The sequence below is a fragment of the Xyrauchen texanus genome, chromosome 34 (genome assembly GCF_025860055.1).
Source record: "Xyrauchen texanus isolate HMW12.3.18 chromosome 34, RBS_HiC_50CHRs, whole genome shotgun sequence".
Taxonomy (NCBI): Eukaryota; Metazoa; Chordata; class Actinopteri; order Cypriniformes; family Catostomidae; genus Xyrauchen; species Xyrauchen texanus.
This window is the reverse complement of record NC_068309.1, coordinates 31,956,906-31,983,011: the sequence shown is the minus strand read 5'-3', so window position 1 is coordinate 31,983,011 and position 26,106 is coordinate 31,956,906. Positions and strand designations below refer to the sequence as shown.

The 26,106-nt window shown below is 36.9% G+C and overlaps 1 protein-coding gene across 2 annotated transcripts in view; it reads left to right on the top strand.

Annotated features, from left to right (window-relative positions):
• LOC127627594 (RNA-binding protein 27-like) overlaps positions 1-24,046 on the top strand; it is a 30,324-nt gene extending 6,278 nt beyond the window's left edge. The window contains exons 6-21 of one of the 2 annotated variants that reach the window (XM_052104031.1): positions 2,963-3,265; positions 5,689-5,916; positions 8,250-8,408; positions 8,874-9,020; positions 9,159-9,303; positions 11,443-11,596; positions 12,013-12,216; positions 12,711-12,836; positions 14,798-14,923; positions 15,041-15,115; positions 15,241-15,408; positions 15,622-15,726; positions 20,757-20,954; positions 21,049-21,132; positions 21,251-21,379; positions 21,940-24,046. In XM_052104031.1, the coding sequence (XP_051959991.1) occupies positions 2,963-3,265; positions 5,689-5,916; positions 8,250-8,408; positions 8,874-9,020; positions 9,159-9,303; positions 11,443-11,596; positions 12,013-12,216; positions 12,711-12,836; positions 14,798-14,923; positions 15,041-15,115; positions 15,241-15,408; positions 15,622-15,726; positions 20,757-20,954; positions 21,049-21,132; positions 21,251-21,379; positions 21,940-22,029 (2,441 nt within the window). In that variant the 3' untranslated portion in view covers positions 22,030-24,046. Of the gene's footprint in view, positions 1-2,962; positions 3,266-5,688; positions 5,917-8,249; positions 8,409-8,873; positions 9,021-9,158; positions 9,304-11,442; positions 11,597-12,012; positions 12,217-12,710; positions 12,837-14,797; positions 14,924-15,040; positions 15,116-15,240; positions 15,418-15,621; positions 15,727-20,756; positions 20,955-21,048; positions 21,133-21,250; positions 21,380-21,939 lie in introns of both variants that reach the window. The other variant, XM_052104030.1, reaches the window with a different exon arrangement.
• The last annotated feature ends 2,060 nt before the right edge of the window (positions 24,047-26,106 follow it).

Genomic DNA, 26,106 nt, shown 5'->3' with positions numbered 1-26,106 from the left:
AAAGATGAATGAGAAACCAAGCGTGCTGTTTGCCATAGCGGCTGTTTATCTGTGGCGAAAACGCAAATGCCGGTCTGTCTGGGTCCATAAAATCCCCGCGATCTCAGATACACCTTTCCACGCAGTATTTTTCTTAAAAATGTCCTTGTACGTGGGAAGAGACATATCATAGAGCACTGGAAAATTTCTAACAGCAAGAATTAGCCTTTCATCCATCTTTCCGTTACGGCAGGAGCTGAGAGAGAGAGAGAAAGGATCACGTGAGCTCTCCCGTCTTCTCTCCTATTGGCTGTCGCTTCCGTTAGTTGCTCCAAAGTTGAACTTTTCTCAACTTTGTCGCGTCGCTGGACACGCCCACATCTAGCGCCAATGGTCGCGACAGCTCGTGTCGCCGGAAGTCGCTGTGCTCGCATTGAAAATGAATGGTATTGAGTTGCTGTCGCTGGCGATGTCGCTGGCGATGTCGCTGGCGGTGTGTATGCACCTTAAGACATCAGCCAGGAAGATAAAGCTCAGTTGCAAATGGGTCTTCCAAGTGGACAATGACCCCATGTATACCTTACTTACCTGTGGCAAAATAGGACAACAAAGTCTTGACCTCAATCCGATAGAAACTTTGTGGGCAGGACTGAGCAAGCACGTGCGAGAAAGGAGTCCTACAAACCTGACGCCTGACACCAGTTCTGTCTGGACGAATGGGCCAAAATTCCTTTGGGCAACTTATTGTGAGAAGCTTGTGGAAGGCAACCCAAAACGTTTGACCCAAGTTAAACAATTTGAAGGCAATGATTCAAAATACTAACAAAGTGTTTGTAAACTTCTGACCCACTGGGAATGTGATGAAGGAAATTATTCTATTCTATACTATTATTCTGATATTTCACATTCTTAAAATAAAGTAGTGATCCTAATTGATCTAAGACAGGGAATGTTTTCTACAATTAAATGTCAGGAATTGTGAAAAATTTGTTTAAATGTATTTGGCTAAGGTGTATGTAAACTTCTGACTTCAAATGTACAATCACTAGACATTTAGAACAGCCAAAAGCCTATGCCCGAATTGTATTTATTGATTACAGTTCTGCATTTAATACAATATAGATGCATCTTCTTTTAAAACATCATCTAGATTTGGGTGTAAGTGGAGCAATAGTTCTATGGATTAAGAATATTTTAATTGATCCCCCACAGTGAGTTTGTCTAAATGATGTCGACACAATTATTTTGAATATGGGGGTACCCCAAGGCTGCGTTTTATCACCGCTCTTTTTTTTTTATCTACACAAATAAAATGTATTTTAATATAGTGCTCATTTCGTTAATGAAAACTATGACGAAAAATGTTCATCATCGACCTTATTTCCATGATAAAAATGAGACGATAACGAGACGGCACCGACGCCATTAAACACTATCTGTGACTATACCAACGTGCAATATTACTGACGAAAAAACACAAGACTTAAATGTAGCATAAAATATTAAAATATTTTTCTGAATTAATTTTATATATATATATATATATATATATATATATATATATATATATATATATACATACATACATACATGGAGTTCTTGATATTTCACCTGTCTAAATGTGACAAAAATATTACTAAAATGTCAACAGTTTTCATTGACTAAAATGCTGAGGGTTTTCTTTGACTAGGATAAGACTTTGTCAACTAAAACTTGAGAAACAAAACAAAATAAGCTTGACTAAATAGGATAAAAACTAACAAGGACATTTGACACAGGACTGCTGACAAAATGAACACTATTTGAATAGCAGGGATTTTTAATAATTTAAATACTCAGACGATACGGAACTAGTTGCACTTTTAAATAGGTGCAGCTAGCACCTATTTAACTCTTAATAATAAGTACTATGAGAAAGTCTCTAAGTTGGAGCAATGGAGTGAGTCGAGTTTACTGCAAATAAATGCTGAAAAAACAAATGGATTTTTAGGTCATCCAGAACCCCTTTCAGCAATTACTCTATGTGGTGGAAACTGTTGACTGCTTCAAGTACCTGGGTACCTTGATTGTCGGCAAGCTAACCTGTTCAGGAAATGTAGACCTCATTTGTAAACAAAAAAAAAAAAGCAAACCAGAGGTTATTTTTGCTGCAGAAGTTGAGAGGGTTTGCTCTCAACTCACACCATTGCTTCAGTTAATGTTGCTCTATCAGGCTTGACAGGACAATCAAACAAACAGCAATTTTTTGATTAGTGCCACAGTTACACCTTTTGGTGACATGAACAGACAAATGAGTTGCTAATAGTTGTCTTTACATCACCTTTAAAGGAATATTCTGGATTTAATATAAGTCAAGGTCAATCGACAGCTGACCTCGACATCGGTAGCACAATGTTGATTACCACAAAAATGTATTTTGACTTGTGGTTTTCAGAGAGACACTTAAAATGGAAGTGAAGCCTTTTGAAAACATCAAAATACACCCGGTTTCAAAATTGTAACACTGTAAACCCTAAAACGACTGTGAAAATGATCATTTAAACCACAGTTCAAATACTACACAAGTTTAACAGAAGAAATGTTAGTGCTTTTTATAAAATTATAAGCTTCACATTTCTGTGTGGCCCTATTCACTTCCATTATGAGTGCCTCACTGTAATCTCACTGAGCTTTTTTTTTTTTTTTTTTTGAGAAGGTGGGACGAGTCCATTTTTAAAAATCTTTTTTTTGGTTGGCTTATTAAATTCTATCGATTGAGCTTGACTTGTTTAAACCTGGAATAATTCAGAAAGAAATGAGAAGAATAAAAAAGTCAAATGAAACTGTTGACTGGATTCTTCATCTTATGTGAGTTTGCATAATTCAAACTATATGCAACTCAAATTATATAACTAGGTTCAAATCATTTCTTTGTTTGTAAAACTTTTTTTATGAGGAAAAAATAAATACTTGATGCACCTTGAAATGTGTTTCATTTCAACAGAGCACAGAACCAAATTCGAGCAGGAGCGGAAGGACGGGGAGCCTTACAACCCTTCCTCTGCCCACATTGGTAACCAACACCACCAGCCGTCTCATCCACCCCCGCTGCTCCCTCTGCCCTTACCCCAGCACCAGTTCCCTTCCTCTGGGAGCCCCGCTGTCCCCAATGCCGTAACCGTGGTAGCACCGGCTCACCTGCCCGACAGCACCTCAGAGAGCTGGTCAACATACTTCAGCAACCGCACAGACGGCAAGACATTCAACAAGAAGAGTGTACCCAAACATCGCTGCAGAGACTACGACGGTAAGAATAATAGCAGTACAATTATATCCTTTATGTGTGTGTGTGTGTGTGGGGCAGGGAAGCTTTTCTGTTTGGTTTTCACTTTTTATGAGAGGTTTTTTTTGGATTTGTTTGCATTTTGTAGATCTTCTGAAGTCTTCCATGGTTTTAGTTATTCAACTAATTGCAGAGAGTTCCAGATGTGTTACATTTGATTTAGAATGAGATTTTACAGATATCCAGTGGCCCTGAAAAATATTTAACACTTAAAAATGTGTGAATGTCATCGCATTAGATACAAAAGATCAAAGCAAGTACCTTTACTTTTTGAAGCCATTTTTGTAATGACGTGATTAGCTGGTGTCATTGTGATTTTTGAGCTGATGAATGAAGTCAGTGCCCCTCTTCATACAGGTTTGTTTTACCTTTTATTATGGCATATATTTTCTAAACATGCAAAATCACTCTGCAAGATCCTTTCATGCCAAATGCTTGTAATTCATTTCAATTTAATTTGATAAAATATATTATTTTTCTGTATTTTGTATTTTATTTTTTTTATTCCCTTTTCTCCCCAATTTGGAATGCCCAATTCCCACTACTTACTAGGTCCTTGTGGTGGTGCGGTTACCCACCTCAATCCAAGTGGTGGAGGACAAGTCTCAGTTGCCTCCGCTTGAGAAACAGTTAATCCGCACATCTTATAACGTGACTCGTTGTGCATGACACTGCGGAGACTCACAGCATGTGGAGGCTCGTGCTACTCTCCGCGATCCACGCACAATTTACCACGCACCCCATTGAGACAAGAACCACTAATCACGACCACGAGGATGTTACCCCATGTGACTCTACCCTCCCTAGCAACCGGGCCAATTTGATTGCTTAGGAGGCCTGGCTGGTGTCACTCGGCACACCCTGGATTCGAACTCCCAACCCCAGGGGTGGTAGTCCGCATCAATACTTGCTGAGCTACTCAGACCCCCATTAAAATACATTCTTAATTTTAATATTTAGGCTGTTACCATTAAAATAAAATCAACATTTTGTATTCTGTGCAATAATGCTTAACTAATTACATCTTGGACAGAATATTAAGAACTATATCAGATGTTTCAAATAAAAAAAAAAGCACAGGAACTCCTTAAAGTAGCATTTTTGCCCCCATATTTTAAATCTCAGGGGCATTTCTGTCACTTTTGCCCTATTTCTGACTCCGCTAGTTCATCACATTAAATATGGACCTGTACGATAACGTGTAACGTGTCGTTTTATTCTTTCAAACCTACGATTCTTTGTGTTGGAATGCATTTTGCTTTCTTAAAATATCAAACCAAATGGCATTTATTTTAGTCTATCTACTAATGCAATAACATTCATAAATGTAGTGACACTTACATGTCCAAATACTTTTTGGAGTATGGATTGTCTGATATTGACATCAACAACAAAAGAAATGTGCATTTTCTTATCCCTTTTTAATGTAGCTAAGCCTATTTATTTTACAATCCTTAATATGCATGATTGTTTGGTTAGTCCTAAATTATTATTTGAATTTAGTTTTGTTTTTCCTGCTGTCTATGACCCTGTCTGAACACACCAGGGGCCCAACAGTCAAAAACTACTGTATATTAAGTAACAAACGAAAAACTTCATACAAGTCAAAGCCTCTTGGAAGCAGATTCCTTGAACATCCACACTTCGTAAAAGTGAAGTGTCAAATTTTACCCATCATTTCGTCCGTTTTTAGCGCATAACTAGTCAAGTAATGTTTGTTTATGTTGCGCTTTCCTCAACACTCATTATTTCAAAGCAGCTTTACAGGAAATCATGTATTAACAGAAAATGAAGCTGTAATATCTATAAAGGCATTTTGTACAAATTGTAAATTGTGTATAAAAATAATTATATGGTTCAAAAAGTCAAGTCATTTTCACTAATGACTTTAGCATAGAAGTGTCTCCACTTGGCCTCCTGGGAGCTATCTTAAAATGGCAGTGTTTATATTTTCCACCCCGTCTCTGTGGAGCAAGGGTATTTTTCACACTAGTGGGAGTTTGAGGAAACATCCACAGGGATGGATAAGGGATGGATGATTAGCTTGATTGTGTAACGATCACACTAAAGCTTTGATTTGTCATGTTGAGTTACTCAGACGTACGTGAGACTGATACATAATTAACTATGCCAATTGAATAATGTATTATGTTAATGCAATACTTACTGTATATTAAAGGAATAGTTCCCCCAAAATGTAAATTACCATAATTTACTCCATTTATGTGGAAATGTTTTTCAGGCAGAATGACCACCTCAGTCACCATTCACTTTTACTAGATGGAAAAAAACCAAATGCAATCAAAGAGAATGACTTGAATGACTTTGTTAGCTTTAATTTAACTTTGAAAAATGTTGTCTTTCTTGTGGTTGCTCTGTCTGAGCAGAGAAAGGATTTTGTATTCGAGGTGACCTGTGTCCCTTCGACCATGGTAATGACCCTCTGATCGTGGATGACGTCACCCTTCCTACTATGATTCCATTTCCACCCCCACCCAGCTTGCCACGGATGCCAATGCCGCCCATGCCGCCCATGACTGAACCTCCTCCGCGCATGCGCATGCCCCCGCCCCCTCACGGGCAGCCTCCGCCTCCGGGCATCTACCCCATGCCAGGTGAGTGGGCTTTTAATTTTCAGCATGTTAATCTAAGACCAGGTTTATCCAGAAAAACAACTAGTTTTTTGCATAATTATTCATTCCTTCCAGAGAAAATATTTGCAGCAAATAAACAACAGAAGGGAAATGCTATTTTGCCTACAATATGTAACAATACAATTTTTTACAATTTAGGTTTGTATAGGTAAAAATAGGTTTTCTATATGAAGCCGGTTACACCCCAGATGAGAAGAATTGCGGGTAGGATAAGGCCTGAGTATCACACACAGGATGTGTTTTTCAGTCCAAAATTTAGAAACTTGACACCGTACAGACAAAAGTTAAGAAGGTGACGTTGATGAGTTTGCAGGTTGGTGTATGAAACCAGTACGACTGCGCAAACTGTGCAAGCTTTGTATAAAAGCCAGTTGTTTCATTCGCCAGACACGTCTTGTGTGCGAGACCCTTTAGGTTGCAAGTTCTGCCATTGGCCACAAAAATGGTAATTGACAATACAAATAAGTTTTATTTATATACACTTGGTATTCAACCAGATTAGGCTTTCTACTGCTGCGGCCAGTGTGTGAATGAGTCATTATCAGCTCTTAACCGCTAAAGCTGTGTTCACACTGCCAGCTACTTTGTCACTGCATGTCGCCAGTGTTTCTTTACAATTAATATTATTATTAAAATATTAGGGTCACATGAGCTCTACCATCTTATCTCATATTGGCTGTCGCTCCCAAAAGTCGCTCTTCATTTGCATAAAGTAAAACATTTTTCAACTTTGTCGTGTTGCTGAACATATCTGATCCGGTCGCCGCTGTGCATGTTGCCTGGAGTCACCAGCTCTCATTGAAAATGAATGAGATGAGGTCGTTTTGTCGCTGTGTGTCGCTGGCAGTGTAAACGCAACTTAATGCCTCCTACACACTGCACGACTCTCAAAGACGTCGGATTGTGGTGTACAGTTCATATTACACAACAGTCTGTCTTGTCGTGGAAGTCATAGGGCTTTCAAATTACACAAGGAATCGGCGACAGAGGTGAACACATTTCACTATTGACGACTGCCTGTACTCCAAATACATTAAACAGAGTACATGCGAGAATTGATACGAGATACGAAAACAAATGCATGATCATGTTATGCATTTCAGAATATGATGTGTATGTTTTTAATCATATATTTTATTGGTTACAATATGAAAAAGTACCTCCTACTGAAAAATCAACTTATTTGCTTACTGGACTCCAAGAGAATTGGCAATTTCTCTCCACCTGGTTGTGGTTCAGTTCAGAGGAAACATCAAATCTGGTGCTCCTGCCAATATTCCACTAATTTTTCCTCCATTTCTTCGGTCCAATGAGACTTTCTTGGTACCGCAACCATGCTAATTGATGTTCTGTTGCAGGTACATCAGGACTCCTCCCACTGAAACGTCCCGTGCCCCGTTTCTTGCTCTCTCTCATTGGCTGTAGGTCAACGCTGAAGTTGTATTCAGTCAAAACACATTTCACATTGTGCGATTTAGAATCACAGACCGGTCCAGATAATTAACATGCTGGACATCTCACTGACATCGGCGACGCGTCTGCGTTTCTCTCAGATCGCGTATTTGATAGTTCATACATTGCGTTCGTTCGAGCGAGCTCCAATTTGCCTATGATTTCGGCTTTTGTTGGCGAGTGAAAATTGGGCCAAAAATCGTGTAGTATAAACTCTGCATAAGGGGAGCTACAACCAACATGTGCACTGACGTTATGAGCAAGCATCATCAAGCAGCATAATCAAACAAATGTAACTTCCAAAAACTGACAAGACACTTAACCTGTGCTTTCTTTAAATGTGCTCATAGGCTAGCCCGTATTTTCTCATTTTAAACAGGATTATCAAATTTAAATGTATTACTTTATATGTGTAATATTGTGTCATATTATGCTATATTCTCCTGGCAATAAAAAGAAAAAGTGAACGGAATTATTCTTCATGGAAGCAGAATTATTATCAAATTAAATATTGTGAAATATATGACCTCAAATTGATATTTTCCATTACATGAATTCATCATGGTGTGTCGTGACCACATTATTTGTATAAAATTTGTCTCAAAACATGAGTTTGTGTTTTATGCTACATGTAATAACCAGACACTTTATGCAGATCGAAACTGTATGTTACGTGTTTTATTATTTGTTATTGTCTTAGTATTTTATTAGTAGGTAATATTTGCTATTAAACCATTAATAATGTTTAACTTTGATGAAAGAACGTCTGTCCTCCAGTGCTAAAATAAAATGAGTACTGTAGCGTCTAGCGTGCTTCAAATTGCTGTTGTGTCTTGTTTTAGGACCTCCTCTAATCCCAGCCACTGGGATAAACACTCCTCACTCCAGAAACAGCACCTCCTCTCCTTTGGCCCTGCCTGGTGCGGGACCCCCCCCTCCTCCTCCTCCACCACATCCTTCCTCTTCTGCCACTCTTCACCCTCAGTACACTCTCTCTGAATGTAAGACTACCACTGTGCTTTCATGTTTGTCATGAGCAATGTTTTCTCTACAGCTGACTGTGTTTTAAAGGGGTCATTAAAAAAGGAATTTCATTGCTCATTTGAAAACGAAAGTTTAATGTGCTTTGTAGATATACTTTAACATTTACAATGAAAAAAGACTACAAAATTGTAGGATATGACCCTTTTAAAGAAAGTGATTAATAAACTCATGAGCTTGTAAATCAGTGAGTTTATTCACTTTAGTGAAGGCTGCAATGACAGACTCTGAACATGTAGTAGCGCCGTTGCTACATTTTTAGTTGAAGAAGGGTCAGTCATATCACACTTTTAAATCACTTTGGAGAATGTGCTCTCTAAGTTGTCAGATGTGAACTGAAAGAATACACATGCTGAGTGCTTGTAATCTTTTTTTTTTGTGCACATGGTTTAAAACAAATATTTCTTTTAATTTTCCTTATACAGACAGCTATGACCCTGAGGCATATAACCCAGAATCTCCAGGGCTAACCGGGCCAGGCAGAGCTCAGTACCGCCATTTTATCCCACGCATCCAGACGCAGAGATCCAACCTCATCGGCCTCACCTCTGGTGATGGACAGACCTCCCGAGGTATCAGATGTGTAAAATAATCAGATCCACGCTGTTTTCCATTCTGGTTTAAATGCAAGTTTGGAAATAGAGTTTTAAACTGACAGTCCTCCATTAGAGCTATATCTAATTGAACACTGGTTTATTTGTGTTTTTTAGCAGCTAATATCGTGATCCAGACAGAGCCGGCCATCACGAGTGTGCTGAGCAGTGAGGCGAGATACAACGCTGAGCAGGAGAACAGAAAGAGAAGTCTGCCGATTACAGATGCCGGACCACAGGCCAAAAAACCCTGGATGGACAAGTGAGTGCTGGAATCAGTGTCTGGATACAAAAGACTTGAAGTGACACATACCATATTAGAAACATGCTCATTTTTCCCTATCAGTTGAACTTTTGGATTTTAAAAAGGTGTTTGTTTTGTAATTGTGAATTTAATATATTATTGGTTGTAATATATATTAGTTTAAAATTTATTTTTAATGATTTGTAATTTATTTAATTTGTAGGTGTGAAATCCATCTTAATTATTAATCGTAACAATCAATTTATTACATTAAAATAAAAATAGAAATTTCAAGTTTTCAACATTAAGAAATGTATATTCTTAATTAAAAATGAGCATATAAATGCAGAACGTTCCAAGATTACAAAATAATTAACAATTATTACAAATAACAAAAGAGAGGGAGAAAGCAGAAAGAGGAGCTCGTCGGCCCCAGATACGCTGTTGAGTGGGACTTGGCCCACTGTCCTGCTTCCGTCCGCCATGCCGGGTGACTGCACTGGACCCCTTTGGCCGTTCCTTCCGTTTGCCAGTTGAAGCGGGGCTCCAGTGCCAACTGATCGAACACTCCCTCGGCATCGCGACCCCCAGTCAGCGGCGAGGACTTCTTGGATGGATAATTATTAATGACTCCTTCCTGGGTTTTGGCATCAGTGTAACAATTAAGGAAAGGAGGAAGCTGGGACTGGGTTGACAAAGTACAAATTAAAAGTGACGTAGACTTTTCAGCTGAACATTCAACATTTGCGCTGCTTTTCAGCACCCGCGCTTCTGACACCCAGACCCACACAGACAGCTTCACGCATCTCTCTCTCCCATCTGCCGCTCTTCTCCTTAAGTTCTCCCACCGCCCCTCTCTGCAACGCGAGACCGGTGTGGCACGCAGGTGAATGATCCAGATAAAATCCAGATGCCGCTGTACTCTGCCCTGCTCACCACAAATCCCATTCTACCATATCAAACACCTTTTCGAAGTCAAGTGAGATCTCAGCGACCTGATCATTTGCCACTGACCACATGATATTGATGAAATGCCTAATGCATCAGAAGAGCTGCTGCCCCGAATAAACCCCACCTGATCTATATGTATGAGATGTCATAACTTATTCGGTTAGCCAAAATTTGACTATTTTAAGGACTAGCTGGATCAGGACTGTAACTCTTACTCATTTGGATTATTCTTTTTAAGAATCAGACTGATCCGGGATCTGGTTTGTGGAAGTTTTCCATTCTTTAATGATTCCATATAAACTTCTAGCCAAAGTGGAGCCAGTTCTGTAGCATAAGAAAAATTCAGCGGCAAAGCTGTCTGGCCCTGGTGCTTGCCTGTAGGCAAGGCCTTAATTACCTTGCCAAGTTCCTCCAAGGTTATCTCAGAATTAAGAATTTTTTTGCTCAGTCATCAGTTTAGGAAGTTATAATGGTTCCACAAAGTTTTTAATATCTTCATCTGTAGACGAAGAAGTGGAACTATAGAGATCAAGAGATCATTATTAATATCAATGGCTGAGGTAAACATTTCACCTCCAGCAGATTTCACTGCAGGAATGGGAGCAAAAGACTCTCTCTGTTTTATATATCTAGCCAAAAGCTTCCCTGCTTTGTTCCCCAACTCAAAGTATGACTGTCTTGCCATGAATAGTCAAAACTCTATGTTCCACGTCAAAATTAACCCCAACTTAATGCTTTTCTTAAAGAAAATGAGGGACGAGTCAAAATACATTTTTATGGTCATCAATATTATTCCACAAATGCTGTCAATTGTCAATTTGTATTGAACCTGGAATATTTCTCTATTGCAAAATACATTTCTTGATATTTAAAACTTGAAAAGTTTTTGTTCATTTCTATCATTTTAAGTTTTTAGAAGTCGTTTTTATTTAGAATAATTTGCACTTGTCTTATTGTTGTAAGCTGATACAGCCGATATTCTGAGATTCCTGATGTTGTGATCGGATAGTCTTTTTTTAAAAAAATTGAGACAATTTTTAATCAAGTTTTCAATTCAAACTGAAGAATGATGACTCTGACATTACATATATTACAGCTTCTTTTTCTGTTAATGCATGATTTCCTGCAGCTCTCTAAGCCACTTTGAAACGATGCGTTTTGTGAAATGTGCTATACAAATAAAAATGATTTTACTCTGTTTCACAGGCAAAACTTCAATAACCAGCATAAACCCATCTTCCCGAAGAAGAACTATTATGTAAACACCAAACTAGAGGTCCGAAAAATCCCCAGGGAGCTCAACAACATCACCAAACTCAACGAGCACTTCAGCAAGTTTGGAACAATTGTAAACATTCAGGTACACTTTCTTCAAAGATCTTCTAACGTGAGATTTTTCTGTGTTTAAAGTTTCATTTGCATCAATTCACTCTCATAATATTTACTTCAGCAGAGATATCTACAAATCACTTGTACAGAAACGGATATAAAATGCAGTTGAGATAAAGGATCTGCCATTTTGAAAACATTTTGAACAATTTAAAGGCTGTTTAATCATGTCATTTTGATCATGCGACTTGTTATGCAGGCAACCTATGTAGTTGTAGTAATAAATTGCAATACTTTTGAGTCGAATGTCCTTTTATTTATATATATATATATATATATATATATATATATATATATATATATATATATATATATATATATATATTTTTTTCTTTTTCTTCTTGTGATTTGTATGTAATGTGAAACATTTTCTCTCAATTTTTACAGGTGGTGTTTGGGGGTGACCCAGAGGCAGCATTGATCCAGTATACAGCCAATGAGGAGGCACGGAGGGCAATCTCCAGTACTGAAGCCGTTCTGAACAACCGCTTCATCAGAGTGTACTGGCACAGAGAGGCCACAACTAACACACGGGAGCAGGGACCCAGTCAGACCACAAACCCTGGCCAACAACACCCTACTACACACAAGGTAAGATGTCTGTTGCTGATGCAATATTGTGAACAGTATTAAAAAAAAAGAGAAAATCACTCACTGTGCCTGATTTATGTATTTGTTTTCTTTGAATGAATTGGATAAAACCCATTTACTCAAACTGGTTACTCATTTGAGAAATATTTTAAATCTACATGCCATTTTCTTATTTTAATTTGATAATATTTAAATGAATTATAATGTCTTGTAATTGTTTGTATATTTATAATAAATTATATTATAATACTTAATTATTTTAATTAAATGTGTTAATTTTTGTATAAATGATTATAATACCTTATTTATTGTATATATATATTATATATGTAATTTCTGTTCTTTTTTTTTGAGGAGAGCTTTCAATAACATTTTAGCTTTTGAAATTGGGATCTAGATTAGTATTGACATTTCACTATTATTGGTATCAACTACTTTATATCTCGACAACCCTACTTTCTACATATGGTAATTATATTCTGTTTTGTCTGCAGGTTATTAATAAGCAGCAGCACAATGCAGGATCTTACGTGCTAAACAATACCTTTACCAAACACCAGACTACTACAGGAAATTTGGCCAGTGCTGAACCTGCCAGCCCCAGCCAAGAGCCCTCCGTGGTAAAGAAAACATATCTGCACACACCAAAGTGATATACTGTACAAGTGCCCAATCTAGTGATGTAAAGCGGTGCTTTTCAGCTGGTTTTGTTTTAGGGCATCATATGTACTATGTATGCACTACAGTACTGAAATTGTATATCATAAAGTCAACAAAAATCAGAGATTAAAATTTGTTAATATTAACATGAACTGCATATCCCCCAAAATATGCAAAATTATGAACATAACATAGGCTGAATAGAAAAACTTTTAGACTAGTTTGAATGTTTGATTGCTAAATATCACTCTAATTTGGATGGTTTCATGCTCTCGGCCACCAATAATTCACCTCACAAAACACATTATGGTTTGCACAAACCATGTTTATATATTTCATGTAATCTGGGTAATATTTCCTTTTACCTAGCATAGTTTTGTATATGGTTTACAAGGATGTTGCCACTTTCCCAAAATAGTGTAGCTTCTACAAAGAGACAGATGAATTTGCGGCAAAATACTCTGGAGTTAAATTGGATGCATGGCCTGGAAGGTCAACGGAAGAAATGGGAAGTTGATAAGCCTGTTTGTTTTATTATTTATTTTAGCTATAGTGCATAAAGTCATACCTTGTCAAAATCCTAATAATTTGTCACATTACACCCTGGAAATTTATATAAATTCAATCAATTTGTCCAGCTGTATTTACACATTATATATAACCTTAAAACTACCTTGTTTGGATAAGTGATCAGCCCCCTAAGAATAACCATTACAAACTTGCTTTGGTGCAACCACATGCTTGGCTTATTGGCCCCACACCACTTCAATTGTAGTGGTTTTGATTACTTTAGATGACCCTAAACAATGACCCTAAAACTGGCTGTTCCATGAGGATTCCATTACTAGAAGTGCATAGTAATGAATTCAAGAATTCACCATGTTTGGAAAAAGGCTTTCAAAAAGGGCTCCGGGATAACATTTTGGAAAGGCACAGGTTAGAAGGGTACAAAAAGATTTCCAAGGCATTAACTATCCCTCTGAGTACCATTCAGAGCCACCAAAACATTACCTAGATTGGGCCGTCCCTCCAAACTGGATGACCTTGCCAGGAGGATATTTAACATGAGTCCAAAGGCAACTTTAAATGATTTACAAGCCCTTATGGCTAAGATTGATCAGTCTGTGCATGTGCCAACAATATTCTAAGCTTTACACAAAGCTGGCCTGTATGGCAGGGTTGCAAAGAAGAAGCCTCTTCTGAAAAAAGCCACACTAAGTCTTGTTTGCACTTTGCTAAAAAACACTTGGAGGATTCTTGTGCCCTATGGCAAAAGGTTGTATGGTCAGATGAGACAAAAATGTAACTTTTTGGTCTGAACTCCAAGTGCTGTAATTGGAGAAAACCACACAGAACACACTATATCTACTGTAAAGCATGGTGGTGGTGTTTCTCTTCAGCGTGGACTGAACAGTTGGTCAGGATTTAATGGAAAATGGATGCTGCCACGTACACCCAAATTCTTGAGGGAAATCTGTGGCCTTCTGCTTGACAACTAAAAATGGGCAGCTGGTTCACCTTTCAGCCCAACAATGACCCTAAACATACTGCCAAAAATCAATGCAGTGGCTTAAGGATAGGCTGACCTAGTCTAATTGAAAACCTGTAGATGGACTTGAAGAGAGCAGTCCATCAGCGCTCAGTTCGCAATTTGACTGAACTCGACCAATTCTGCAAGGAAGAATAGGCAAATATTCCCCAATCTAGGTGCGCGAAGTTAGAAGAGACCTATCCAAACAGACTGATGGCTGTCATTACATCAGAAGATAGCTCTACAAAGTATTTCAGAACCAACTTGTGACCCATTTTTGGATTGCGACCCACCAGTTGAGAAACCCTGCTTTTTTTTCAGCACTAAATATATGTACATGATCAACAATGATCAATTAGTTTATTTGTTTCAATTTATCTATTAAACCAGGGCTTGATGCCACCTTCAAATCTTCAGAAGGGTCCTTTCTCACGCACGGTGTTGAAAACCACATCAAAGTCATTGGGTAAAACTGCCAAAGTGCTGGAAGCCCAGGAGGTGCTGAAAAAGAAGCATGTGAGTATTTCCTTTCTTATTCTCACCTCTGTAAGCTGATAGCAGCAGTTCATCCTGCTTCAGTTGCACTGTCTAGAATGTACTTATGAGTGAGCTAACATGACCTCTTGCCATCAGGATGCATTGAAACTGCAGCAGGACATGAGGAAAAAGAAACAAGAAATGCTGGAAAAACAGATCGAATGCCAGAAGGTACGATGAAATGAAAGTATGCTTGATATAAGAGTATAGAAACAGGAGTTTAACGTAACCAAGCACTAGAAGTTTTTACTTTTAAATCTTTTATTTTTTGGTCACTAAACCTGAGCTGTTTGTAGGCACTGATAAACCGACTGGAGAAGAACAGAGGGATGAAACCAGAAGAGAGAGCAAACATCATGAAGACTTTGAAAGAATTGACAGAAAGGATCTCTCAACTGAAGAATGAGATGAGCCCCGCTTCACCAGCTCCTGTCAACACAACACAAACAAAATGCAAAACAGATGTAAGCAGGGTATGAAATTCTACCTGAAACCTTTGAGCTGTGGCGGGTCATTTTGGTCATTGACCTGTGAGACATCTTGGACTGAAATGTGTTTTATTTGTTGTAGCTCTCATTGAGAGCTGGTGTAAGTTGTCTCACTTAGATTGCCACCATGGTTTGTAAGTTCTTAATGAAATTAATTGATTTTTTTTGCTGTCTTTATTTCAAATATAGGCACAGAAAGAGTTGCTGGATGCAGAGTTGGACTTTCACAAGAAGCTCACGTCAGGAGAGGATCCCACAGACCTGAAAAGGAGGCTGGGTCAGCTGCAGATGGAGGTAAATGCATAATTGTTGACATTTGACTAGTATTTCAACCACTGCTTGACCAATATGGTTTTTGTTTCAGAGCAGGTTTACCCCAGTCATTGAAAACCTTGAGATATCAGAGAATTTTGTGTTTTTTTACATTTATTTTCTAGACCTGGGAAAGTCATTGAAATTAATAAAATATCAAAAGATAGAATGGAAATTTCTATAGTGAATATACACAGAGGTTATGCTAATTAATGAAGTATGGATATCACAATACAATGGCATTTTTCAGTTTCTGTTGTATTGAGTACACTTGCATTTTAAGTCACTTAAACAAATCAATTAAAAAATGAGCTAAAAGAAACACATCTCTCTTGAAATTCATCAGTCTATTGCTCTCGAGAGATGAAGGCTCTAGTTTGGCATTCAGACCCCCCAAAGGTCCTAAACTGATGGTTTCAATGACCAGTCCATGCCAAAGCAGTTTCATCTGCAACAGTGAAGAGAAGACTCAGGGATGTGGACATTTTAGACAGACTTTCAAGGAAAAGGCTTCTGCAACATACAAATAGGAAGTAAAGGGTAGGATGTGCAAAATAACTTAAAAGATTGAGTGATCAATGATTAGAAATTAGTGTTAATGATTGTTGAATCATATTTTAGCTGTTGTTAGAAAAGCTTTGTTTGAAAATCCACAATAAGCCAGTAAAATCTTTGGGAAGTGCTGCAGAAAGCACGTGATGAAACTTTACCTGAACATCTAGAATGATCTGACTGCTGGTGTTCAAGTCTCTGTTATGGCTTCTGCAAGCTCTTCAAGCAGCAGAGTGAAGGTGAAGGATCCCTCCTGCCCGGATGCAAGTAGATTGATTTATTCTTAAAATGATTCCCATACACTGTGCACCACCCGTTCTGGGGGTCAGACATGTGCAATCTTGACATCGCACTTGCTAATCTTGTGTGTTGCCCACTCTGCTCTTGAGTCATGTTATGCATTTTGGAGAGGAGGGCGCAGGTCGCGGGAGTGATTAATGAGGATCCCTGTTTTTCTTAACCGTCCGTGGCGGATGGGGGAGGAAAATGATGCGGGAGCACTTGGCACGCCGATGGCCCTGAGAAAGCCCAGAGGAGGCATGATGAAGCCCCGAAAGAGACAGTGGGAACGCAACTGGCCCTGGCTTACACTGGCACGTCCTCATTTGGCCCGATAGTGGAAACGTAGCTACTGTGTGCGTGGGTGAATTTTACAAGGCCTGTCATAAAATTGTTGTGTTCATATTTCACCCCAAAATCAAGACATATTGATTTGTATTATAATTGGATGTTTTTTTTTTATTTTATTTTTTTATTAGTATTTGATTGCGGGCCGTGCATTTTAGCAAATCAGAAAAATTTGAGGCAACTCATTGCCAATGGCATGAGTTTAGGGTGGGACAATCTGTTTGTCCAAACTGTAACGGATGTGGGGAGTGTTTGGGACACCTGTTTGTATACATGTTGGTCATTATTTCTCAGGAATTGCTTAAAACTGCTTTAAACATCATGGAAATGTTAATTGCCAACATGCCATTTTTAAAAAGGCAAGAAAAAGCCTTCCCTGAAGTTCCTGAATAATCCATCTCACTCAACCAGACACACTTCCTAACATTCAGTCCCAACATAAGTGTCCCTAAATCAAGAGCAACAACACCAGCATCACAGCTGGAGCTGGGCTTAAATTAAATTAGCCGGTGTGAAATATGCATTTCATTACCATCTCCTGCACATTAAACCGTAAGCACTTACAGAACCCAAAGGACTCGCCCCTAACCAACACACACACCCCTCTCCTCACACTCATGCATTTCACTGCATTAAAGTCTGATCAGCTTCCATGTAAGAAAGGAAAGAGAGAGATTGATGGAAGACAATTAATGGAAGAGGGTGAAAGGAAGAAACAGTCAGGACATGAAAGAGAAATGACCAGCCTTTGGTATGGCTTTTTCATCCTGTGACTTATCATTTTTTTATTTGTAGTCAGGGTTTAGGTCAGGCAGATTTCAAAGTATAGTAATGTTTGGAAGTTCAGAAGCTAATCCCAAAAGTGGACCAGGAGTAGATCGAATTTTTCCACTTGCTTTTTGCACAGACAATACGTTCAGGTTCACAAAGTTACAGAAACTGGCTGCATGCCGACAGACTACACTGATAACAAAATTGACACCATGCGCACTGTGTTTGACACGTATTGGCACGCTGAAAACCAAAGTGTACTTCAGCATTTATTCTGACCAGACACAACAAGCAGGAAATGTAATATCTTTCATCTTAATCAGTTTTTGTCCAAACCAGCTGTGATAAGTGAAAGGATATTTTGTCATTGACATGGTTTCTAGTCCTAGTGGGTTGATTTTTGTTCAAACTAACAGATTCCTTTTAACTAGAGCTGTGAAAATGTATGTGTTAAGCATGTGATTAAGCGCGATTAACACATTTACCGTTAAAGCATAAACACTGGTCGGACCAGAGTGGAACCTTTGTGATATGAGGGCTCAACATTAAAGCTTGTCCGGGACAAGTTAAAGAGAATTTTCCTTGTCCAACTGAACAAGCAGCATGATTAAAACATCAATAATTAAAAATATAGCCTGCTATATTTGTGATAAAGCAAATGCCTGTGTCATTTAATACAAAATGAGCATTAAATTTGGCAGGGGATTGTGCACTCTTTTATTTCCTGATTTCTATCGTTATATAATTTGAATCAGCGCGACTGATCAGTGCTACAGCTTCTCTCACAGCATTCTGGGGCTCAATGGACACGTGTGTAGTTTAGAGTGAGCACGCAGTGCGCTGTCGCATTTTTGCTGAAGTTCAACCTGTTCATTTGTAATAATGTCGTCACCCTTATGTAAAAAGAGCAATCTCTTCAAACCAATTGTTTTTTGTTTTTCTCCATAAACATAACTGGTTTAGCAGCAAGGTCCACACTTTCAGGATTTCCTGTTAATTTTTTCAACATTAGTCTGGTGAATCGGTGATCATTGACTTGAACTCTTAAAGGGATAGTTGACCCACAAATTAAAATACTGTCATAACTTACTCTCCTAATGTATTGAAAACCCATATGACATTCATTCTTTCATCCATGGACAACAAAAGATGTTAGGCAGAATGTTAGTCTCGGTCACCATTCACTTTGTATGGAAGAAGATATGAAATTAAATGGTGACTGAGACTAACATTCTGCTTTTTACATTTCTTTTAAATTTCTTTCTTCTGTGGTATTGTAACAACATGAGGTTGAGTAATCATGACAGAATTTATATATCTGTGTGAACTATCCTTTTAATTCCCTGTTTAAGTATTGATTTGCCAAGAACAACAATGTAAATGTAAGCTGGTACATGATTGTCATGTCTTGCTTGGAAACATTTGGCTGAATAAGAATATTGATGAGAATATTGCTCCTGAAAAAATGTAATTTACACCATAGTTGAGAAAATTATAATTTTTTCTCTCTGGACAAGTATCTGTTTTAATCAAACCAGTGGATGACCGATTTACTTGTCTGAAGGACTAGAACATGACAATCCTTAATGTCAAGCCCTGACTGTGTGGATGTGTCAGCCCGGAATAATTACAATGACGCACACATCACAACATACACACCACAGAGATTCCTTGTCAACGATCAAGTGATTGAGAAAGGAGCTCTTAACACTATTTGTTATTCAAAACAAGCCCAGTTGGGACTTGGAAGTGTCAGAAATCAAACTTTACAGCCACTGTTATGTGCAATTTAATAACCAAAGATGTACGTCAAGTATTTTCTATCACAAAAATGTTGTCTAGCACATTTTTGTGGAGGTCAAAACAGCACGTGACACTGGCATTGATGCCCTGGCGAGAATTATGAATGTGGCTTCACGATTGCTGTAGCAAAGCGGAGAGCCACAGTCTGTGGAGGATGACAGTTTAAGAGATTTAAAGCCCATTGCAATGAATATGCTACCTATGGGCGGAAAGGTTCTTTTAATTAGTCAAACTCTCACTTAGATTTTGGGAAATCGTTTGTTTGGAAAATGTTAAAGCATTATATTTCATATTATTGTTACATATTTTTTCTTAGTTTCGTATATACTTTCAAAATTTGCGATTAATCGCGATTAACTATGAAAAATTATGCAATTAAAAACATTTAATCGACTGACAGCATTACTTTTAAATAACCTTTTTTTTTTTGCTATATGAAGGTCACATTACAAGGCCCTCTTTTTTTTTTTTTCTTTTTTTTTTACTGTTCAAGTGCCTCATGTATTAATATTATTGTTTTAGCCTTATGTTTTATCCCAGACCCAGACTTTCATCACATCCATCCTAAAAATATATGTTTTAGTGAGATAAACCATTTCAATATTTTAAGTGTGATATCTGTGATTGTCCTTCAGTTGTGCCGTCATTTCCACCACATTAAGCAGTTTTGCCACTAATAAAGTTTTATCAAAAGATATTACACTAAAAAGATAAGTCAACAGAAGTGGCAGTGAAGATCATTCACTGATGATCGCTTGTGATGAAATATGAGACAAGTAATGTTTGAAGAAAACAGAAAAAGCATGATAAATATAATTTGAGAGCAAAATATTTTATTGGGCGGCATTTCCAGTTACGGTGTAATTTTGCTGAATGATGCAACTAGTGTGAACATATTATTGTGTATTTATGATACATAAAATGTTAGCTATGAAATTAGCCTTAGCAAGACTTGAGCCTGCTATTTTATCTCAAAACAATGTTATTTCCATCACTAAATTCTGTTAAACACAATACAGAATTTGAAATGTGATGGAAATGACACTGTGTTGGGAATTTTCATGACTTTCAGAAAAAACTACAAAAATGTTAAATCTTGTGTGATGCATATACACACACCGTTTAGACATGGTTAGTAGAAGCATTTATTCAACTAGTGAGAGTGTGACTTTTTTAAATGAAACTTCTTTCTAGAAGTTCAAAGCGCAAAAAGTGCCCGAAGTTGAAGAACATTGCATTTTTAAAAATTGTTTTAATAGGCAACACGGCTGGGACTCATATCAGCTGGGCGTGGCAAGCCGCCTACAGCCCCAACCCGAGGCAGAGGGCGTGGCCGAGGGCGTAGTCTCAGAGGGCGTGGAGGAGCCAATCACATGGTGGTGGACCACCGGACACGATCCCTCACCATTATTGGCTTTACACAAGAAGAGAAGGAAGAGCTCATGCCACATTTCATGGTAAAATGTGTCATTTAATTAGTGCAGTCTTATACCTTAGTTTAATTCAACTAGTTTATGATCAGTTCACATCACATGTTCTTTTGTTTTATAGAAATTTGGCGAGATTGACGAGCTTCGTGACCACGATGCAACCAGTGTCGTGATGACCTTCAAAACCCGCAGTGAAGCTGAGAATGTACAGTGACTTCTTAGTTCTTTGTTTTGTTTGTTACGCTCATTTTCAACTTGAGCTAATGGTTTTTGTAGAGAGGTTAATAAACTTGACCAAAAAAATGAAATATCTCCTTTTTCAGGCTGCAAACCAAGGAGCGAAGTTCAAAGGTCGAACTCTACAGATCTCATGGTACAATCCTAAAACTCCATCCGTATCCACTGAACGAGTAGAGGAGTCAAAAGATGAGGTCAACGCTGCAGGATTACATGTAATGGCAGAAATTACACAGCACCATTACACCGTTATGTAGGATGCTAAAGCAAAAATCAGTATTACTAAAGAACGCAATGGTGCCCGCCCACTTTTCCAGCTGTTTTGTTTAAGTATTTTTCCTATTAATTTTATCCATAGAGATATCATAAAATTCTATAGCTCGGAGTTGAATCAAAACATTACAAACTTTCCTCTTTTTTTTATTTTTATTACTCACTAGGGCACGGACTACAATCCCATGAAGCATTGGGAATGACGGAATCGAATTAAGAATTATGGAAAAATATACAACTATTGATTTAAAGTTGTTGTTTTTAAGTATAAAAACTATATATATGAAGTTTATTGCAAAATATTCAAATATATACCAAGTAGTTTGAGAGTGAAAGGAGACCAATTCGATTGAGTCATTCACAGTGCATCATGGAAATGTGCTGCTGAGCTCTTTTGGCGAGCTTTGCCGTGATTTTTATTTATGACAAAATCAGCCATTCTAAGACAAACAGTTCCTAATTCCACTAGAAGTCACGTGGATCTTTGTTTCTACATTTCCAGGAGCCAGTCAGCCCCTTCCTGCTTCCAGAGGAAGAGGAAGAAGATGATGACGAAGAGGATGAATATGAGAGTCGCTCGTGGAGGCGATGAGGAAGGGGAAATAACGTTCTGTTCTTTTAAGAAGGGACTATCATTTTTAGTTTTTGAAAAGCCTCATTTTAGTACGTTTCATTGAATAAGACGAATAGGCCTTTGTTTTTCGAGACTGTTTTCAGTATTTCAAAGGCTTACGGTCTGAGCAACAGCATTGTCCTTTTAAGGAAAATATGAGAATGTGAGACATATGTGGACACTTGCAGTGTTTCTGTCACTCTGAAATCTCTGCATGTGTGTATGTATATGTGTGTGTATGTATATGTGTGTATATATAGCATACATACATACATACATACATATATGCACCAAACTCTCACTTTTGCTGAGATCGAAATCAAAATGTTTCAACTAGGAAACATTTTGTTTCACTGTGCATGACCAGATATCAGTAACTCACAACATTTGTGACTACTGTGAATTATTTTTTTTTTTAAATACCTTACGTTTTTTCCTCACCCAGTGTGTTAGATGTCCAACATATGGTTTAATGTGAAAATCCATCTGCACTTTGTGCCACTTTGGCTCTCAATGGACACGCATGTTTGACATCGTTTCCATTTAAAGGCATCTCTTTCCCTCATTAAGAAATGATATGCCCTCTTGATGTCAAACACTTTTTGTATCTGCCCTCTAAAGTTTAGCCAATCCCCGAGTGGATTATTATTTTTCTTCTGACCAAGATTAATGTGCCACTGTCTGTAAATATGAACTCTAGAGAATATAAATGTGGCACGCTTCACTTTGGTCAGTGTGTCGGACTGCTCATATTTATTTCTCACATTTAGAGGATGTTCCAAAACCAAAAAGATTTGGATGAGGGATGAGAAAATGATCTTATAGTTAATTTAGGTGAAATAAGAACGGAGGTGTTTTGAATGTATTCCAAATTGATTTACACTCATTTACGCCTTACATTGTCGGTGTACAGCTGACCTTTTAAGAGATTCGTGACTTTTTTTTTTTGTGTGTGTGTGTAAATTTTGTAAATGGTTGCAGTAGAAACGACTGTTCAATTTATTATTTTAGCCATTAGAATGATTGAATCCATTGTTACATGAGGCTTATCTGAGTGACTATGACTAAAACCCAACGTCATGTTTTTTGTTTTCTTGCAAGGTAACATAATTACACCATGTCCTGAAGAATTATACTTCTGTTTATATTTTGATTCCTTACTGTAATGTTTTATTGCATCATCTATTTGTGGCCACTCCAAACACCTGATCCTGCAGAAATGGATCGAAAATGTATCCGTTTCTATAACATATATTACCTATGGCATGCTGGCGCCTGAATGACTGTCACTCGAGGAAAGAAGAAAAAATATATATATTATGTATGTTAGCATATATGTTCTTTAATTCTCATATTTGTATACTTTGCTAAAAATGATTAAAATATAAGTTTATAGTTCCTTTAATGAAGGACCAGTGTAACATTTAGAAACCTTCCCATATGTAATGTCGATTTGACATTTAATAGCATGTTACTATGCTGTTTGATTCCAAACATTCAGTGATATACACCCCACTCTTCCCAAAGGATTGTACATAATGGGTTCTTCAGACTCTTCCAAGATAATTCAATTACTGTTTCTCAACTCATTAGATCTGGCAGGTCTTAATGTTGGTTATGTACATGAAAGAGTCTCGTAGAAAGACTCAGAACTGTGTGTGTGTGTGTGTGTGTGTATTTGAAGAATGGATTTCATTCATTTGTACAATCCTTTTACAACGCATTAGTATAATGTCATACGTTTAGCATAAATAGATTTTGACTTTGTTACTGTTTATAAATTAAAAAAATTTATGGATGTATTTTTTTTAGTTCTCTGTAAAATGGATTTCTAACAGTCGCATGTTTGCTAATCAATAAAGATAAAGGAATGGGGATGAGCAAGAGGAATAATGAGAAAAAAAGATTAAAGCTCAATTGGCCTGAAGTAAAGAAAAACTTCAGAAAAGAAAATCTCAGCTGAGAGAAATTTCCATGATCCATTCCAAGAATTATTCCCTCTAGAAACGGTTGTCATTGTGTTTTTCTGTGTGAGTGTGTGTGTGTTGATTCTTGAAACATATTTTTATTATGATATTTTTTTCTCAAAACTAATCTTGTAATGTTACAACTATTTTCCTAATATTATGCTATGGCTGTTGTCAGTGTTACTACTTTATTCTCATAATGCTATTATATTTTTAAGAATCTTTTGAAAATAATATAATAGGCATTTTATGAGAATAAAGTCAAAGTTTTAAGAATAAAGACAACATTTCAAGATTATAGTAACATTTTTAGAATAAAGTAGCATTATGAGATTATTAAATTATAGTAATGTTTTAAGAATAATGCTACGACTTCTCATAAAATTGTTACTTTAATCTCAGAATGTTACAAATTTCTCCAAATGTTGACTTTATTCTCATAAAATGCCTATTATATTATTCTCAAAACCGTACTATTTAAATATAAATACTGCTACTTAAATCTCGATGTTAAATGTTACTTTATTCTTGATATTAACTTTATTCTCATAAAATGCCTATTATGTGATTATTCTCAAATCATTAGTTCTTTAATTTCATAATGCTATTATTGTTCTCATAACATCCCTACAATCTCACAATGTTACTTTATTATAAATGTTATGACTATTCTCATAATACCTATTAAGATAAGATTAATCTAAAAAGCACTACTTTCATTTCATAATGATATGACTGTCCTCATAATATAATAATTTTACTTTATTCTCAAAATATTACTATAATCCCACAATAATACAAATGTATTCATGTAAAATGATTATTCTGAAAACATTGTTACTTTAATCTTGTAATGTTAAAAATGTATTCCTCTAATATTGTGACTTAAATCTCAAAATGCTACAAGTTTATTCTCAAACTATTACTACTTTAATCTTGCGGTGTAACATTATTTTTGTAATGTTATGCCTTTATTCTTGTAAAATGCCTATTATAAGATTATAGTGAATTATTTTAGTAGTTATATATAGATATAGATTATAGGAGTAAAAAATACTATAAATTACATTGTTTTAAAATCTATTTTTGTATTATTTTAAAGTGGCACTAAAATGCTGTTGTAGTTTATTGGATAAATGATTGTGCCACTGCCATTTTTATTACAGTGATTAGCTAAAAAATAATGATACACTATGAATATGAACCATATGTATTTATGAATGAAGTGGCACATACGGTTTAAAGAGTATAAGAGACACTGTTGGTTTAAGTCAAAACAAGACTAAGGCCAATTGTCTAATTTTTTACTCCAGTGAATATTTCTCAGAGTACTGTAACTAGTACAGTACTAGTTATGTTTGAAAGTTAATTTCTGTATTGGCACATACTATAATGTCGTGCATCCATTAATAAAATGGCCCTTTGGCCAACTTGATTCAATCACTGACAATGGTTACATGTGCTGGAAATTAGTTTTCTCAACTTAAAAATACAATGTTATCTCAACATAAACACTTTGTGTAGAAAGAACCTAGTTGAATTGAGTAAACTCAACACAATTTTATATGTCAATGCAACTCAAACAAATCTCTAAATAAAGTGAATTTTAGCATGCTAAATACATGCTAGTTTGAAGCAATATAGAGTGTAGTTTAGTAACTATGCTATGATTAGCACAGCATTTGCTTAATGAAGTGAGCAACCAATTTAATGTGTGATATCTACCTGTCCTCATCGTTAGCTTTAGTTCCATTCTTCACCATAATGGTAACACCAAAAACTCTTATAAATATCAGCTTATTAAACACATATTCACAAAAACATAAAATAACGCTTAATTAAAAAATGTCTCTCTCTATTGAGTCCAATGCAAAGCAGACTGGGAAATGAAAATCCCCTGCCTGGCTTCAACAATGCTACATTAACCCTCCTATGGTATTGAAAAATGGCACCTCCCTTTGGTATATGTGGTCATTTTTGACCGGAAGGGTCAAATGTGTAACCCTTTTTTTGGTGATGATAATGATACCATTCATTGATACCAAAATAATTATGTTTTTTCGGGTTTTGATAATGGTCATTTCATTGG